This window comes from Anabas testudineus, chromosome 17 (assembly GCF_900324465.2).
Source record: "Anabas testudineus chromosome 17, fAnaTes1.2, whole genome shotgun sequence".
In the NCBI taxonomy this organism is placed as follows: domain Eukaryota; kingdom Metazoa; phylum Chordata; class Actinopteri; order Anabantiformes; family Anabantidae; genus Anabas; species Anabas testudineus.
The window spans coordinates 6,597,867-6,617,237 of NC_046626.1; the positions used below are offsets into that span (position 1 = coordinate 6,597,867).

A 19,371-nucleotide genomic window follows, 5' to 3' on the forward strand; every position below is an offset into this window, starting at 1 on the left:
GTAACATACGTTAATTAGTAAGTGTCCTCCATCCTTCTTTTTTTTTTTTTTTTTTTTTTTTTTTTGACATGAGGCACAGAAATGAGAGTACACTGTATTTATGAAATTACTGTAAAATTAGTAGGCCTCTGCTGCCATCATGTGGTGCTTTGATTTCTCCATCATCTAAATATCGTCCTGTAAAAGTGATTACTGTCTTTTCTAGTCTGCAGCATGTGCACCACTTAATATCCATAACTAAAACAAACAAACAGAAAAAAAAAACATCACATATACCAATTTAGATCTAGTGATTACTATAGTTAGTACATGCAGTCAAGGATTTGATCACCAAACATCAAACACTGTGTTGGCACTAAACAACATGTAGGTCTGTTTGTAGTATAAAGTGATTTGGTGTAGAGTGAATAATTTTATATTATATACAACCAATGTCAGTTCTATATCATACTGGTACTCTAACAAATACATTATACATATATTATATATATAGAGATATATTTGTTGAGCGTAATACATTTTACGCAACAGATTTTTTTAAGAATTAGAAATAGAGGACAGAATTCATTTCTGTTAATTTTATAATCTAGTTGTGCATTAACTGGACTTATTTAGATGTTGCATGCCAACAATACCAATTACTGTGCCAAAAGTGACTTATTGTATCACATGTATACCTGTTCATAGTGTTTGGCTATAAGAAATAATTGAATAATCAAACACTTGTAATATTTGTCCAGTAGACCATCACATATTTAGTTGTAAATTAGCTATAGCTATTTGTTGCATGGACCAGGTAGACAAAGTACCTACTGATAATACATTAAATTTCTGTATATATGCTTTATATAAGTAAGTACATACATACATATTGTTTGCGAACAGCTTATTTTTGCTGCTCTCTAGTGAGAAGCATTCATAAATATATATCCCAATTCAGAAACCCAGTGGCGGAAAACAGTGGAGACTGTTGACAGATATATTATGAGGAAGAAGTTTATTGAAGAGTGATACAGAGACACCGAAAATAACAACTGATGCAATTCCCCCACGTTAACATATACCCCCTGCTAGATAATACCGTCTCACTACAACTGCAACCACTTTGTTGTTTACTTGTTCAGCAGATTTCTTTTTTCCAACTTGACAATTCTCTTTTTACATTTAGCTTTGGCAATACAGAATTGTAATTCATGCCGGTAAGGCAGTCTAAATTAGAGAGAAGAGAGCATTTAGTGAATAGAGATATAGAGAACAGTTAAAGCGCTAGGATCCTTGATGAGGTCTTTATAGTCCACAGGTACAGTATCTCCTTATCATTACCTATATACATCAGAACACAGTTTGGGCCCACATACACAATAACAAACTGACAGAGAAGCACTTGAACATTTACAATACCACCTTAAGCTTCGATGCAGTTGCTGACTGACCATCTGGCTTTGGTGGTTGTCAGTAGAGGAAATAAGAGAGGCTAGAAGAATTGAGAAAGACAAGGAGGGCTAGTTTGTGATGTGCATGGGGTTGCATGTTTCAAACCTGAGAAAAAGGCTAAATGGAAACATGTAAAAGCGTGTTTGTTGTTCATTCATGGATGAACCCGTGTTTGCCATGGTAGGTAGTGACTTTTTTTTTTTACTGTCAAGTTTTATCTCACCACAGCATCTGAATTGAAGCTTAAGGTTGCAAGGGTCACAACTTGACCATTGATACAGCACAGGTGGACACCTATGACAAGGTTAAATGCGTTATTGAGGCTGTTTCCATATAGAGAATATTGAAGGTGCTCCTCAGCCTTGCTATGTGTGTATGGCTGCTACTACAACACAGGAACAATTCACACAAGTCCAACATTTAAATTTACCCCACAGGGTTTAATGAATCATCATTAACAGCTTTGACCATGAAAACAAACACAACTGAAACGCCAACAAACGTGCAGACAGACAGCACATGCACACGTGTCCTCTCACACACATACACAGAATTGCACACACACAAGCACACACACACACACACACACATATGCACACATACTAAAATACAACTTCTGTCCCTAAGAGAACATTAAGCTGATAATTAACACTTACTACAGGGGGCATTATACAATAAATTAATACAATACTAAATTAAACTCAGCCTACATATAGGCAAATTAGTCCCACCCCTGTATACATACATGCACACACGCAAACACACACACAAACACTCACACGCACGCACACACACACACACATACACTCTACATACACACTCCATTGCAATAAAAGCAGCTTATGTGCCATGCTGCATATTGGAATGAGTAGGGCAGTACGACTGCTGAGCGTATTGTCATGTAGAAGCAGCAAGTGGGGGGTAGTGGCTGACTTGGCGAAGGGTTTGTGGAAGGAAGGTTCCAGGGATTGATACTGGGTAGTGGATCTGCTAAGCAAACCTGGATCACAGGCGAGCAACAAGCACACATACACATACACCACAAGACAAGTACCATATTGTACATAGATATATGGACATCGTCACCTGGCAGGAAATTGAGGGTCAAAGGGGTCAAAGGCTTCAGTGTCTGTGCTAAGGAAAGACCAGGACAGCAGAAGCCATGGCTAAGAGAGGGGGGATGGAGTAGATGAGGGAGGGATAAGGGCATGAGGAAACCCCTTTTGATGATTACGGTGGGACCTGCCTTGTAGGAGAGGGAGGGGGCCGCCGACTAAGGAAGAGAGTGAATAATGTGATGTAAGCAAAATGTCACAAAGCAGGAAAGATTAAAGATAAGATAAGAGAGGAGAAGATAAGAGAACAATATTTAGATATTACACAGACGTAAACAACACTTTTTCAAATAAGATACAAGATACAATCTATCTATCTGCTGAGATATGTAAAGATGTGAGATAGTTTGACCAACACAGTTATTTGTTTATTTGCCTGATAGTTAAATGAGAAGATTGATGCCATCCTCACTACTGCACTCTAAATGTCATCCTCCCACTAGCAGCCCATTAGACCTAGCTGGACTGGTAATGGGGAAATGTCTGTCTAAGGTCTACCTAAAGGTTTGAAACTTAACTCCTAATAAACCACAGTATCTTGTTTCAACATATGTGTATGGACTTAGAAAAAATTATCTGAAATGTTGTTATTTTAGCTTAAGAGGAACTGAGAGGCAGATCTAGTTATGAGTCTGTCTTTGTGTTAAGCAGAACAAACAGTTTTCTGACTCTAGCTTCTTATTATAAATATAAACATTTTTTAGTTGCCTCCATATTTTCTCCATTTATTGTACATTAAACACCTTTACTCTCATTATCATGTAAAAAAAAGCATGCTTTGTGTCTTACACCTGTGAGAGCTCACACTCACCTGGGGATGCTAGGAGGGGCCCTGTTTGGGCGGCTGGGAGCCTGAGGGCTATCAGCGCTGTTATTGAAGGGTCCTAGGGGTCCTGGGCGATTTGGTGGTGGTGGAGCCCCTCTGGGAGCTGGACGCTGGCCTGAAGACATCCTCCTGGGGGCTGTGGGGCTGGGTGGAGGAGACCTGAGGAGAAGCAAAGTATGTAGTACAGTCTTTACAATCTTTAGGGAAAAAAGAACACAACTAAAAATAGTCATTTTATTAAAAAATAATAGCAGCACTGTTTGTTCTAATCATTCAGATTTCACATTACCTGCGACCACCACTAGATCCTCCCACCCATGATGTGTCAACAGGCGGAGGCAAGGGGACTGTAACAGTAGAGGTGGAGATATCACCAATAATGGCTAGAGCCTCTTTCAGGGCCTGGTGGGTCCTCAGAACCTCATCCCTCCTCTGTGCCTGCTCCTGAGACTCATCCATTAGGGCATTCTGGTCACCTGCAGAATACAGCTGGGCCAACAGCTCGGCATTGATAAAGTCCTTGACCTAGTGGTGCAGACAGAACGTGCAAGAAGATCAATCATAATTGTAAAAATAAAAAAAAATAAAGACGCTGCACGTTTTTAACACTTTTATAAGTCTGTCTTCATAGTTTATGCCAAGTAATGTTTTCTTACATTGCCAATCATGAGATGCATGATGGTCTTGGGTATGAGGTCTCGGATGCACTTGTTGACAATAGCCATGTAGGAGTCCACCAGGTTGCGGATGGTTTCCACTTTACGCTCCAGCTGAGGGTCCATGGAGAAGTTATCTGTGGTGGTGGTGGTGTCACTCTCAACCTACAGAGTAAGAAAAGAGATTTGTTTTTTAATGACGACAGGCAGTGACAAAAATTTGCCAATGTTATTTAAGTTTCTTTTTAATATTGTCCTTCAAAATATACAGTATTAATATTTCAGAACTGGGTAAACTGTCCACTTGCATGCAAAATAAATGAGTTTGCTAACCGTTATGGTCTTCTCAGGATAGACTCCAGCACGGAGGAGAGAAGATTTCCAACTGTCCACATCATCCTGAGAGTCACAGGCCAACTCCAGGGTCCGATTGTCCTTGTAGACATTCCTAAGCACCAGGACGCAGGACATTATTACTGCAGAGCTAATATTGTACGCAACCTCACAATGTGGTTAAAAAAGTAAAACAAAGCCAACAAACAACCAACCTATTAGTGATTAATTGAAAAAAGAGACAAACAGCATTAACATTTTTCTAAAAATTCCATGCAGTTTTTCCTCCAGTGAAATGCTTGGTATTTCAAAGTATCACTTTACAGTCCCGCGATGGCAGACTTCACAAACTGAGCCGTATATCTGTTGAAAGTACTTCCAGTCGGCGCTCATGCACACATGCATAGATACACATTATACATAACACATAATCCAAAACACATTTCAGCTGCTGCAGCAAGCGAGCAGGCCTGGATCTCTTCGACTCAATCTACTGCATACGAATGCTCTCACAGCCTTGTTTTATTTACAGACATATAAGCTACAAATAAAAAAGGACAAAATGAAAGTTGCGATCTCACAGCTGACCTTGACTCTGTATTGAAAATGCAGAATATGTGCTTGCTGGACATGAAACTCTTCTCCACATCGCGGACCTTCAGGTTGTCCAGGGGGAGCATGTACTTTTTCTCCTTCTCCTGTGAATGTGAAAAACATTAGATATGGATCACAATCCCCCTGTTTTTGGCACAAACAATGGCAATAGGTGAAATTTTTAAAGATGGAGCGTGCGGGGAAGCAAAAAGAGTATGGGGGTGACAGGAGGGAGGAGGAATGGGGGAGAAATAAATGTGTGAGACGGGGGAGTGGGTGGAGAAGGGGAAGCAGAAACAGAGAAGGAAAAAAAGAAATGGGAGAAGGAGAGCACATGTGGAAATCATTACAGTGTGGGTCAAGACACAGTCGTTCTTCATGTTGCGTTATGCCGGGGAGAGCTGGTAGCTCGAGAATGAGGAAAATCTCTAGCTGTGGTAAAGATGGGGAAATACAGACATATAAAAGCACTGGAGGTCCCCATAATGCAAAGCTTAAAGATAATGTTCATCTCCTGTGGTACGAGCTCTGATCACTTCAGGCGGCCTGCGATAGATGCTTAGAAACTCCGCTCTCCATTCCTTCACTCCATCTTAACTTCCATCTTTCTTAACTCTCTGTCTCTTTTCTTTTATCCCTTCCCCTCTATATTTTTTCAATATTTTTTCTTTCCATTCCAGAGGGGCCCACTTCCTGTCTGATTTTTTTTTTTTTTTTAAGAAGAAGAAGAAGGAGGGAGAGAGAGTGAGAGCGAGAGAGATTAAATGACAGCCTGGCGTTAAAACTCAACATCTGGTAGTGCTTAGCAGCACACAGAGAACCAGGGAAGGAGGGAGAAGTTAAAGAGACGGCGGGTTGTGGAGGAGGAGAGACCGAGAAGAAGAAACATAAAAGTGGATTTGCAAAAGATTTACAGAGGAAAGCCCACATCTGGTCTGACGGTCTGGAAAGCGGTGGTAGATGGTTGCAGGTAAGAATTAAGGCAAATGAGGACAGAAGAAGAGAAGACAAGAAAACTCAGCAGACCCTTCTGTGGTGTATTCCCCAAGGGGTCACTGCGACCCATATATGGTCACACAGGTCTCCTCCCTCTTCCTCTCTCTTCCTCTCCCTTTCTCACTCATTCACTCCCCCCCCCCTCTTCTCTCTCTTTCCCTCTTTTTTGTAATATCCCCTCCCTGAACGTGCAGCCAGTCTGTCCCAGTCGTCTGAGCGAATGTGCCACGTCAAGGCTGGATACTCTTCATGGCTGGCGTGACCAAAATGGACCGCGACGGGACCTGTCTACCCAAAACAAATAGACACGCCAAGAGACGTACACCAAAAAGCTGGGAGAAAGCTGCAAACAGGGACAACGCCAATCGCAGTTTCGAGGGGTTTTTTCGAAAGACAGGGTCCTTGCTGCCAAAATGGAGAGGGGCCAAGAAAGGGCACAGACGACAGAGCCACAAGCATCTGGAATGGCAGAAAACACCACAAAAGGCCTGGCTCTTAACTCCAGCTCCGTCCACCCAGTGTTCAGACTACCTGTTCATTGTCATACTGGTGTACAGTAGTCTGCACATTGGTTAGACTGGGCATGGACCCTCTTCTGTCAGTCTGTCTTTCTGTGTCGCTCTCTCTCTCTGTCTTTCTGTTGGCACGTCAGGTCTCCAAGATGTGTTTTTTGCATCTGTTGCTTCCTCCTCACCCTTTGCTATTTTAATCCATGTGTATTTAATTTGAATGGATCTGTATTTTGTCTTAAGTGCATTCTAATACCCACCACTTTTTTACTTCTTTCTGGAATAAACATGTCACAAGTTTTCAACACTAACTGAAGATTTGACAAAAAAAAAAGGTGTAAAAATCTGAAAGATCTAAAGGCAGACTCACACAATAACAAGCTCACATAATTTATAGCATGAATGAGTAAGTGTGCAGGCTGCTAGCCTGGTGCTCTGATGAAGATGTGGTCCACTGGAAGGGGGAGGAGCAAGTGTGGCTGCAAAGCATCAAACACAGGCCAAGGGAACGAAGGGCCAATCAATCAAGTGGAGTTTGAAAATACAGTCAGACACCTCCAGTGAAGTTATTTCAGTGGGTGGCCAAAGTGGACTTGGAAGACTTAAGGCATAGGATCGTGATTTATACTACACTGCTGTAGTGTCAAATAACTGCAAAAGGCTGGTAGGAAAGAGTTTTGAATTTGCTGCAAGAAACACAACAGCAAAAGTCCTAGTATATGTGCATACATGTATTTAAGGTAGTAATTTAGTATTTCGTTACGCTGTTGTATTGCTGGTTTGTTGCGGACGTATGAACCGACACAGAGTTGATATGTAGCTTTGTATAATATTACACATCCTATATGGACCAAACAGCTGCTTATGAAGACGAAGATTAGAGACAAAAAGGGGTTATTGATATTTAATAAGAGGGGTTTCTCTCTGCCTGAAACATTGGAAGCTGATGTTTGGATTAAAAAACTTGTGATTTTCCTGCCAAAAATACAAGCAGTTCCAAAGTAACTGCCAACCACACCAAGAGAGGGAGGAGGATGTGCGAGTGTGTGCATGTGCATCAGTGTGGGTGCACGTGCGCACATATGTGACTATAGAAAGTTCACGGAGTGTAAAACAGAAATATACAAGGCGAAGCCAGCACAGTCTATAATTTCCTACATTACCACACAAACGTATCAAATGACAATCTGTAGGATCAGCGCTGTGCGGTCCACTGAGGGCTGAGTGTGCTTTCATATATTTTTGGGTGTCTGCGAGTGAACATTTGGTTAGAATTGGAACCGTTCCAAATTCGCAAAGAAGCAGCAAATGCCTAAACTCCCAGTGGAAAGAGGTGGGGATGGAATAATGAGAGAAAAGATTAGAAACAAGACAAAAGGGAAAGATGAATGAAAAGAAGGAGGGGACGACAGATTCAAGGGCGAACGCTACACATACGTAATTCATACAGTACTGCGTCATGGTGGTGTAGTTGGACTGAAAAAGACTTTAGTTGATCTGAAGAATTACCACATATGAAAATATAGTTAATCAAGGCTGGAGGGAAAGCATTTGACTTCCTTTCTGCTAAATGTACTACCTTGTGTATCTCTCTTTGTACTACTGAACTAAGTGCAAGTGACTAAACGAGGTCCATTAAACAAATAGCAAAGCAGGACAAACTCCAACTGGCTGAAGGAGTTGCAGTGTGTCTGCCTATCTACACTTGCTGTGCAGAATATCCTCCAGCCTGTACAGCAGGCACAGACAGGCAGATAGACATCAGCCTGCCAAAAATGCCAGCAGGATGGACCAAATGCTGCGAGTTGTCGATGCAGGCTTGGGAGTGCACATGGTGTGTTTTCCGGCACAATCAGTGTGCCCTTGTTGTTTTTTAGATTATCAGTGATGATGGAAATACAAATAAAATGATTCTTAATCAGTTCAATATTGATATGTCTTATATTGGGTGTTGCATCAGTCTTATTTGGCTTTGTTGACAGTAACCTTCAGTACAGAAAGAGCGATTCAGCATTTTTTTGCCTTTTTTACCATTTTTATACTGAAGCAAATTACTTTTCAACTCAGAAGAGCTAAAAAAACATACAGCTTCTACATATTTATAACTAATCAATCTTCCTACATGAATTAAACTACTTGAAAGGGGGAAAGTCTGTCTGTCATTTGGTGGTGGGCATGTACCATTCAGTGCGGTTTTTAAAGCTTTACAGCTTTCTTGCAATAAACAGCTGGTTTCTGTGGCCAAAAACATTATCAGAGAGAGAGCAAACCAAAACAGTGGCAGGTCAGAGAACCATTAAAATGCTCTATCAAACTGTGGGGAGCTGTGGCATCAGATGATGATTGATCATAGCAGTGTAAACTCACCTCGTCATCCTTGAACCAGGAGAGGCTCTCAGCAGTCAGCACAAACCAGTACTCTTTAGCGCCTCCCTTCATGATGCTGATGTTGTTGATGGTCAGCCACCCTTTACGGATGACCTGAGAAAGAGTAGGTCAGAAATTCAAAAATGTAATAATGCAACAAATAAATGGAGTAAGGATTAGACACACAAGAAAAAATAAATAAAAAGATGAAGGAGCTCTTTATCTGTAAAGATTCTCGTCAAAAACGACTCACCCGTCTGTAAAACATAAATTCTGTGCAACATCTTGTGGCTACAACTCGTCCAAAGTAACGTGTGCAAATCACAGATGCATGAATTGCAATGCATGTAAAGGTCAGGTTACATGTGTCTTATTCGTGACTCAATCAGAGCCTAGCATGTGACTGTGTGTCAGTGCATTCAAGGAACAATGCCACAAGCAGAGGCCAGTGTTAGCTTGTTAAGTGACTATTGTGTTAAGTGCTGCGAGCACACAATAATGCATGTGTGTGTCTTCTGTGTTAGACGTATTAACCCTACAAGCCTTAAACAAACAGGCCTGCGGGCACAGTGCCAAGTGATTATTAGGTTAGATTACTGTCTTGCACTGCCTAAGACTCACTAAGGAGGTTACCCAAATCATTATAAAGTCTGTCTGTCAGAGGCACAAACAATAAAAAAAAGAATGCAAAGGATACTAAACAAAATCATATTTCTAACACTTTAGAGATAATGAGATGTTTTAAGTGCCAAAACAGAAAAAGATCTAACTTGTTTTTGTCAAATTGGCAACCCCTTATAGTCTGCAGGCCTTGGTGGGTAGAGTGGGTGTTAGAGAGAACAGTTATAGAATAAACTCTTACAATCAGGCCTGATGCGGGAGGAGAAGAGGCCTGCAACAGGAAGGAATGTGGGGGTTTTAGACACCCTGTAGCATTAAAAAGACAGCAACATTTCGGGTGGAATTTGTCCTTAAAAAATGCATCTGCCCAACAGTAGCCTGCACAGCTACAGAAATGTGCCATTCTGTACCTGTCAGCATAGAAAAACAACAACAGCAGCAGCAGAAATGACAGATCCTAATGCAGCAGTGCTGAAGAGCACCGCGCAATGGGCAGAAGTGTTACTGCAGGCACAAATGACACTGCAAACCATAACCCACAATGAGCAATACTCACCCATACAGACACCCATAACAGGGCAGCTGAGATTCTCACTAAAGGATGGGGATGAAATGCAAAGAGGAACGTCGATGACACAGGAAGGGTTCAAACAAAAGGGAAATGTCTCAACAACAACAACAACAACACCAGCGATGGTAGCTTAAAAGAACAGAACCCAACATAACCATTTTACTGAGAAAACATAAAGCAAAATGTAGAACATAAAATATGTGCAAACGATCAAATGAAAGACCTCGTGCATTTCATTGCCATGTCTTTGTATTCACTCTGCAGTAGCCATCCTGCAGCACTGCCTCGACCTTGTACCCCACTATTTGTGTGACACGCAAGACGTGACAAATGCTCACCTGATTTCCTGCAGAACTCTGGCTCTTATTAGTCTGACTGCTCCTCTGCTGCGCACTGCGGTGGACAAACAACACAGCATGAGATGACAGGAAAGAGGGTGAACAAGGTGAAACCAGTGGTAGGAGATACATAAGGTAATAATGATAAAAGACATTGAGCATTAAGAACTACGCATTTCTGTTCACTATGCTTGGTAAAAAACTATTTATCACTGTGAATTAAAGCTAACTTAGAGTCTTTACTTAGCAAAGCCAATGAAGTCCTCGTGGTTAGTGTTGATATAGGAGAGCTGGATGTCAATCAACAGAAGAACCTAAAAAAAAAAAAAAAAACATTTAATGTGAAGGATTTGGGGAAATATAATCTACAATATGTAATAACAGTAATGTCTTTGGATATTTGAAACTATTTGCAATTCAATAACATTACAATGACAAATATCTGTATGTTACCTGGTCCTTGGCTCGACTCTCTCTGTCTCTGATATGAGAAGTCACAATTCTCTCTGTTTCCTCTCGCAGCCTCGGGAAGCATTCCAACTAAAAAACATATCACACACTTTATTACGTCCTCCACATAATAACTGTGGCACAATGAATAGCACAATGCCAAACTGAAAACACAAATTTTCCTGTTGTTCTGCTTTTCTTCCCCGCCTCCCATCAATTTTTCTAGTCCCAGAGAGAGGTGGTACCTTGTTGGAGCACTGGCGCACCGTGTTGATCAGTTCCTGGATGACCATGTCCACACACTTGACACAAGGCTCCTTCAGCTTTATGATCTGCTTCTTCACAATGGCCTCAAATGCCATGTCTGGGGTGAAAAGTCCAGTCCTGAAACCCACAAAGATGAATGGAAAAAGGTGATGAAATGTTTTTTTCCTATTACTCACTAAAATTACATGTACTTTGTTGAAGCGGTTCTGGATTTGGTTGCTCAAATATGCCTGTTTTTGGTTCAACCAAGCTGTAAGCATAGACTTTCTATAGAATCTGTGGCTGCATCAATAAAGCAGTCATTGCCAACATTTTTGCTCATGTGACAAAACATCTATTGCAGATACTGGACCTGTTATTGTTTTTGGATGGAATTCAAGCTAACATGTGGTCTTTCTTTAAATGTCAGATTCTCTCTGTCTTGGGTGGCAATCGTTTTGGTTGAGGTGGCTAACCGCTGCTAAATCAGTAAAGAAGCACACAGAGAGGCCGGCCTGAAATAAAAAAAAAAGAAAGACGGACAGACAACATGCTCCTCCTTGTCCATAAATTCCCATCAAAACCAAGCCATGTATTCTTAGGCTGCTGGGGAACCAAACTCACAGATCTGTATTTTTAGTTTGTTTTCCTGTTATGAAGCTCTTGTCAAAGACTGTAAACAGATTTATTTATATGATTTTAATGTTAATGGGCAGAAAGGAGAAAGTGGGAATGTCACTGTCAAGTTAGTGTACTAACCTAACCGGCAGTGGGACTACACAGAGGAGCGCGGCAACAAAAACACCATATTTCAGCTTGGCAGACAAAATTTCTACCTGATACCGTGGATGTTCTTGATGGCATAGCTGATCTCACGACGCATCTCCTTCTCATCACACTCCATCTGAGGGGGACAGAGCAGAGGATTTTTAGAAAACAGTGTTATAAAATGTGTAATAGGTGAGAGACAGTACAACAGATTTTATGGCTGACATAAAAAAAAAAATTCAACGACAGAGAAAACTGCACCAAAATCTGCTTTTGTTTCATAAGTTTGAACAGGCATTGATAACAATGATAACAATGAAGCTACTTAGGAATCAATCGGGGAGAAAATCACAATAAAGAGACAGGCAGAATAGAGCTTTCATTGTATGTGTGAGGAGTAGGGAAGAATCAGGCTGTCTGCGCGTGAAAGCCATTTCAACATGTATTCAGCCTTCAAGATATAGTTTTCTTTAAATTAGAACTGTGCAGTTTCCTTTGAGTCAGGATTTTCTTAGAAATCAGTGTCAGTCGTGACTCTAAACAGAGGAATCAGATCTGCGGTATAGGGGAACACAGGTCATGAACTTTGATTTTTCAGGAAATCTACTACGACCAGGCAGCTGTATTTTACAGCAGGTCCCAGTGGTTGTCTCTTGCAATTCCATCTTGTTTTATGTGTGTGTGTGTGTGTGTGTGTGTGTGTGTGTGTGTGTGTGTGTATCACCTTGACCAGCTCAAAGGGGAAACGCTCATGGAAGATGCGGTTGATTTTCGCTCCACCAGACAGCTCCACCGTATCCACCTGATCTCCTGAACCCTCAATCCTTTTCTCAAAGTCCACAGAGAACTGCTGCACCATCCTGAGACGCAACAACAATGAAAAACGTTTTCATGTTTGTTTTTTTTTTAAGGCCAACAGTTCATTCTGGCGTAGAAGACATAAAATAAGGAGGAAGAGAATGAAGAAAGAAATTCTTTTGTTTACATATTTTCAGTGAAATGGATCTCGTGGAAATGCCCTTGTTGTGAAAATAATTGGGTACTGACTGCAACAGCTGCTTGGTTTTGCGAGAGGGGTCATCGGGTCGGTATCCCCGGTATTCTTCAGCCTCCTTGTCCAGAGCCAACAGCTGGGACTGCAGCTTACTGCGGAAAGCTGGCAGAGTGTCCCGGATGTGGTTGGTCAGTTGCTGTGGAGACACAAAGACACGAAGCTCTACTCGCATAGGTGCATCAATAAGCAAATGATGTTATTGGCATTTTTACTGTATATTTTACTGTATTCTTATAAGAAGCATCACTCATACAATAACAATGCCAAGAAAATGTGGAGAGCCTTCCTGAGTGAGTGAAAGCATAAATTATTAGGAACTGAACTAGAAACAGCGAGTGTGTTTTCCGCCTTCTCGTATCACCCACACTGATGTGTCGTACAGTGTGAGCAAAGCAAAAGTAGGCCACTCTCTTATCAATTATGTAAAGTGCACTGTGGGAAAGCACTGGGAGTAAACCTATGATCACCTGGTTGAGCACTTTCTGCAGGCGTGGAGTGCCCATTTTATCAGCCATGTGCCTGTAAGCAGGGTGGGACAAGAAGAACTTCCTCTCTGCCTCCAAAGCCGCCTTGATGTCTTTTTTTCCGTCGATGTCCTTCTGACTGCGATTGACCACGCCGATATATCCTGGGAATAATAGACAAGGACACGAATTTAGAGAGGTGATGAAACGCGAGGGAGGCAACGATACGGGGAAAAAAAGAGTTAAGAGCAGAGTTATTGAATAGTGTACGAACACGGGGAGGGAATTTCTGAAGAGCCATCTGTGGCCAATCTGGCTGGAGCAGCTCACTACATAACAAACACACACCTCTTCGCAGCGGCAGCAACTTGTTCTCCAGCACATCTCGGGCATCCGTGCCTTCGTCCATCAAATCCAGCTTAGTGATCACGCCAATAGTTCTCAAACCTAGAAAGACCATTAACACTTCAATGAGTAAAAATGCAGTGAAGTGTCTGTACATATACTTTATATGATGATATATAAATCACATATGTTGCATATATCTGGTCTGAGTGCCCATTGTTGCTTTAATTTCCAGAATTGAAGGCAATATAATGATTTGCATTATGCTTTTACAGGAGCCGAGTGTCTGGACTGTAATCATCCTTTGCAGCCATCTCTTCCTTTCCTTCTTTCCTTTCACCTTACCCCACTTCCTTCTTCCCTTTAACTGGTATTTTAGTTCTACTACCAGTCACATCATAAACCCTTTGGCCATTAAGACTCATTCCCCCCCCCGTTCCCTCCACCTCGCTCTCTTCGTCTGATTTTACTCCTACAAGGTTACTTTGTCCAGAAGCTCCTCCTCCCAGCTAACTCATCCTCCTTTCCGCTTCTGTCTGAAGGTCAAACTCTTCGGGTATTGAATTGATCCCCTTCCTTTCAAACCCTTTCTTGTCTTCCTGCTTCCAGAATCTCATTTTCGTTTCATTTCCATCTTTTCTGTGTCTTTGGTCTCTTTTCTTCTACTTATTCCTTCCAGATTTTCTCTCTTTTCCTTTGCTAATTTATCTTTTGATTCACCCTCACCCTCCATTTTCCCCTTCTCTCAGTCCCTTGTTTCTAATAATAACTTGATACTTGATTGATCCCTGAAGGGAAATTGTGATTTCTCATTCAGAGAGGTCAAAGCACAAGGTCAGACACTAAGCACCATCCCTTCAGCTGATAGAGAGATCCTCTATATTGTGAAGAACAGTAACCACAAAACCATGTATATATTGCTTTATTATCCTTTCTGTGTAGCCACTAAAGGCCCCATCATTCACAATATGTCTTCCTTGCCTCTGCGCGTATGCCTTACCCTGGGAATCAACATCCTTTGCCAGTTTCAGGGCATCAGAGTTGGCCAGGTCAGTGTTGGCTGGAGTGACAGCCAGGATCAAGCAGCTCTCTCTGGTGATGAACTGCATGATCATGTCCCTGATCTGCTGCTCGATATCTGCAGGCTGGTCCCCAACAGGCACCTTAGTGATTCCCGGCAGGTCGATGAGAGTCAGGTTGAGCACTGCACAAAGAGAGGAATGCAACATGAGAAGAACTGAGGTTCTATGAACTGATCACTGGATCAAAATTGGGTTGCACCATTGATTTGTAACTCTACTACAAATATTTAATAACTATGAGAGTCTCCAAGTAGGTCCTCAGGTAAATGAGTAGGTTAATGTATACATTAAATCATAAGCATCAAGTCAAACAGTAATTCAGTGTAACATCCCACCATGAGGGGAGTAAACCCGCAGGTTTATGGGGACGGGAGATATGCCTTTGTTGGCCCCTGTGACACGGTCCGTCTCTGCCTCAATCTCCTGACGAACCTCATCGAAGTCTGTGAACTTTTTCCCTTTGCAATGGAGAAACTCAGCCCATTCTGAGAGAATGAAATGAAAAATACAAGTGAAATCAGCAGTGACAGAGCTGTGTGTGATGTAGAGGAAAATAACGCCAGTGTGAGAGGCAAAAGCCAAGAAAGAGAAAAGACATGAAACGATTTGAAAAGAAAAGAGGGGGAGGCTGCATTTGTGTGTATGTGTGCATGCTAATGTGTGGGTGCGTAAATGTGCATGCACCCACCTGCAGTGGCGTTGATAAGCTGCAGAACCAGGGGCCTGCGGGTGACAATGCCAGATCCACGAGGCAGAAAATCCCTGAGGAAAAAGAGCCGATCAAAACTCATTACAGTGCATTAAACCGTAGCCAATGTAACCATTGACAAAACATGTACAGTACGTACGGTTACAGATGGCAAAATGGTAGCTTCACCTTGAGGCTGTTTTCCTTTGAAATCTTGAAGTACACATTTCTTAAATACTCTGTACACACACTGTACTCACACATTTTAAAATACAGAATGTCCTGCAACCAAGTGCTCCAACAGTACAAAATAATCTGACCTGATAAACAACCAAACAGTCATATTGAAGAGCTGCATCACTGACAGGGAACTCTCGCATTTAAAAACGGTGACGTCACCATTTCCTAAGAGCGCCACACTCTGTGATTATGTGTGTCCACTAGTGTGTGCATGTGCAAGGAAGCCACACAGCTGACAGGCATCAAGACTACCTCCTATGCTAAAGGTCGGTTCTAACAAACCTTATTAACACATATCGACTCCTGAACTCCCACAAGTGGGACGAGTTTTAAAAAAAAAAACAGACAAGCCCACTATTTGTCCATTCAGCACTGTACTGAGCCAGTTCTGGGCAGATGGACCATTACTCAGCAGCACAACTCTCAATGAAGGCTGGAACAGTGCAAAATCAGTGCATCCATCTGAAACGGTGCAGAACGGCACAAGAAAGGCACTGTTCAGTCACAATCTAGCCAATGGCACGTAACAGTATGTTTCATAAAATGGTGGTTATGGAGCTACTCTCTACTGATGTATTGACTTCCATAAGTCCCTAACATGGATTAAGCAAAATCCAAAATCACTGCGTTATCCCCCTAGTGTAACTAAAAATGATCTTTTCATTTCTAATTACTTATAATTGTTGATTATATTCAGCATTTAGAACTTGTAAAATATTTAGACACATTATTTTTAGGCTTAAAGCCTAACTCGGGATAACAGAAAACTATTTATAAAGTTTTTTTATGTGCTGAGTAGTACTCTTTATATTCACTGTTTTTATTACAAGAAAATTGAAGATCACTATAATTAGTGCTCGATTAAAAGATCCTCAATCTCTTTGAATGTCAGGGCTAGAAAACAGAATGAAGAAATCATGGTGCCATAAGGGTTTAACCACAGACTAAGGGTTTAACCACAGACTAAGGGTTTAACCACAGACTAAGGGTTTAACCACAGACTAAAAGCACAACCTATTGGAGCACTCCGGCAGTTCATGTGGAACCAGAAAGGACTTCTTTTTCTAATCAGTTTCTAAACTTCAGTAAACACTGGAATTGATGCTAACAATGGAGTTCCTGGTTTAGAAATGGATTAATCCTTATCTGGACAAAAACAGCAATACAGCTGCTCATAGCTTGATCGACCAAAACCCAGGGCTCGCTGGTAAATATTCATGTGTGCACTGAGGAGTGGGGGCTGACCCTGCACAGTAGAATGTAATGGTTACATGAGGTGATGCGACTCTGCTGTCTTGACATTATACAACACATAACATGACACTAGCACTGTTCTTTTAAAAGATGCCTGGACACTGCTAAGTGGTGGCTGGTTCTAGTACTGTGATGGAGCCTGGCTGCAGTTGGTGCTGATTGGGCTGAAATCCCCACAGTGCTGCTGTAACCCAAATACCGCTCCCCTCCTCTGTGAGTAGCCACAAGACAGTGTTGTGTGTTTAAAAATAGGCTATGTACTGCACAGCGCATCACTGGAGGTCTCTGCTCGTTACAAGGTGCAACAGCAGTGACTCAAAGCAGGGGAGCGGGTGTTGGTTTGAACTCTGCATACAGAGATTTGCCCATAGGCCTCTTATGTCGTGCTCAAGGTTAACGGAACAACGGATTATCCTATTTCTGCCGGTCAATTTTACCTGCCTACAAAGTTTTCCAGCACGGAGCTCTTTCCTGCGCTCTGGCCGCCGACCACCGCGATCTGCGGCAGGTCCAGGTTGCAGGCCTGGCCGATGGAGCTGAAGGCATCCTGCAGCCTGTTGACCAGCGGGATCAAGTCCTCCAAGCCACGGTTTCCCATGGTGCCTTTAGACGGAGGGACTCGGGATCAACGAATGAAGAGAGAGGAGGGGGGGCTGTGGCGCTGCTATATTAGTCCAGGATACCGCGGTGCTTGTTGATAGTGAAGTCATCTAGCCGCGCATTGCCCCAAGCCAAGCGAGGGTAGGACCGACTCTGGAAGCATTGAAGAGAGAGAGAAAGAGATACGGAGAGAGCGACAGAGGGGGGGGGGGGGGGGTGCAGAAAAGATAGATATGAACAGACAGGGACAGACAATTGCGCAGTTGCCTACCACCACCACCATAACCCCCTGCTCTCTCCCCTTTTTCTCCCCGTCTTAAACACACACAAACACACGCACACACACACACACACACACACACAAACACACGCACGAAGCCTATACTTTCAAGGGCATTTGCTGAGCGACGCTCCATAGGCTCTGTACAGTCACACACAACAAATCCGTGCGCTCAAGGCTCCACAAACGCGCACGAATCGAACTTAATTCACGCTAAAACAAAAACAACATGCACAGTAAGCACGGTCGTACACAATAGGAAGAGGTGTCCATTAAAGATATGATGGTGATAAGCGCGGATCGGGCTGTTGTGTCGCTGTCAGCCTACCTCGCCTCAGGACTCTCTCTCAGTGTTTGCAGTGCCCGACGGTACCGGTCGCTGTCCAGTGCTGAAACGACGCGCAGATCAGGCACCAAAGACAACCCCGGACGATTATACAAGCACCACCTGCTATGGCGGTGCTTGATCTCAGCTTGCTGTGCATTAATTGCGTGTGCGCGCAGGTGGGCTTCGCTACGGCGGGCTGAACGTCAAAGCGGTTTCATCGCGAACACAAATTCGCCTTTGAGAGATTAATCATTTTTTTTCTCCCCCCCCCCACCTCCTCTATCCTCTTCTCCGCGGTGTAATTGTGAAGCTGCGCCTCGCTGCCTCCACCGTATTGGCGTCGCGACAGGCCAATGAAAAGCGCGCGATTGGGGACGATGCGGCGAAACGCCGCGTCCCATTGGCTGGGCAGGTACAGGTTAGGCCTACCTGAGCCCGCCTCCTGTTTACATCCGTGCCATCTCTGTCGCTGTGAGTCATGCGGCACGGCTGCGCATCGCTGCAACAGAAGAGGTGGATGTGCTCCTTCAGATCCCTGCAGTAGGAGCAGAAAGCAGCTGTCGTAAATTTCATACACATAGACCATTTCATACATGGCATTTTATGACGCCTCGCTGTGCGCACATCAATTCACTGATGTGATTAGTTATATGCTTTGTGAAACTGACGTTTGAAAACATAAAGCCTGTGAAAAGGGGGGGGTTGCGTTCACTGGACATTAGAGTGCTTGGTCCCAAATTGTCACTGCAGACCGAGGCTAGAAGCGGTCATGCGCAAAGGACGCTGCCATTCCGTGTTAACCAAGACATTTCACTAACTCAACTAATACCTGCTGTCGTGAAGTGATCTAAGAGGAAATATCTGCTTTGTTTTTGAAGCCTGTCGATGAGAGGTTGAAAAGAAATCTGATATCATCGTGGTACATCGAGACTACAACAGGCACCAGAGTCTGCGCCCCCGTCCATTCATTAATGACAGGAAAGCCTCATCGATTTAGTCGGTGTTTGCCCTTTTTATCATGGGCTCCGGCCTGATCGGTCTGCTTGACACATCTCGTTGTAGTGAACTGAACCAGCGCTAGGTGGCAGTAGTAACCTGACCCGTGTTAAATGATGTTATTTTAGTTGTACTGTAGGAATAAATCCATTTTAATACATTTTATATAAACTCACAGTCGTTGGGAATAAACTCATTTATCCTGCTGTGAAGTGC

The 19,371-nt window shown here is 42.8% G+C and overlaps 1 protein-coding gene across 1 annotated transcript; it reads right to left on the minus strand.

The window, feature by feature from the left end:
- Positions 1 to 990: 990 nt before the first annotated feature.
- On the minus strand, positions 991 to 18,446 carry dnm3b (dynamin 3b). The gene is made up of 21 exons (XM_026375267.1): positions 18,160 to 18,446; positions 17,389 to 17,704; positions 15,458 to 15,531; positions 15,105 to 15,254; positions 14,688 to 14,891; positions 13,691 to 13,789; positions 13,346 to 13,506; positions 12,872 to 13,014; positions 12,549 to 12,684; positions 11,893 to 11,960; positions 11,056 to 11,194; positions 10,814 to 10,900; positions 10,604 to 10,674; positions 10,361 to 10,415; positions 8,831 to 8,944; positions 4,953 to 5,062; positions 4,365 to 4,479; positions 4,032 to 4,196; positions 3,665 to 3,900; positions 3,361 to 3,534; positions 991 to 2,707 (listed from the first exon to the last, which is right to left on the minus strand). The coding sequence occupies exons 2-21, from the start codon at positions 17,547 to 17,549 to the stop codon at positions 2,665 to 2,667; spliced, it is 2,505 nt and encodes an 834-aa protein (XP_026231052.1). The 5' UTR covers positions 17,550 to 17,704; positions 18,160 to 18,446; the 3' UTR covers positions 991 to 2,664.
- Between the last annotated feature and the right edge of the window lie 925 nt (positions 18,447 to 19,371).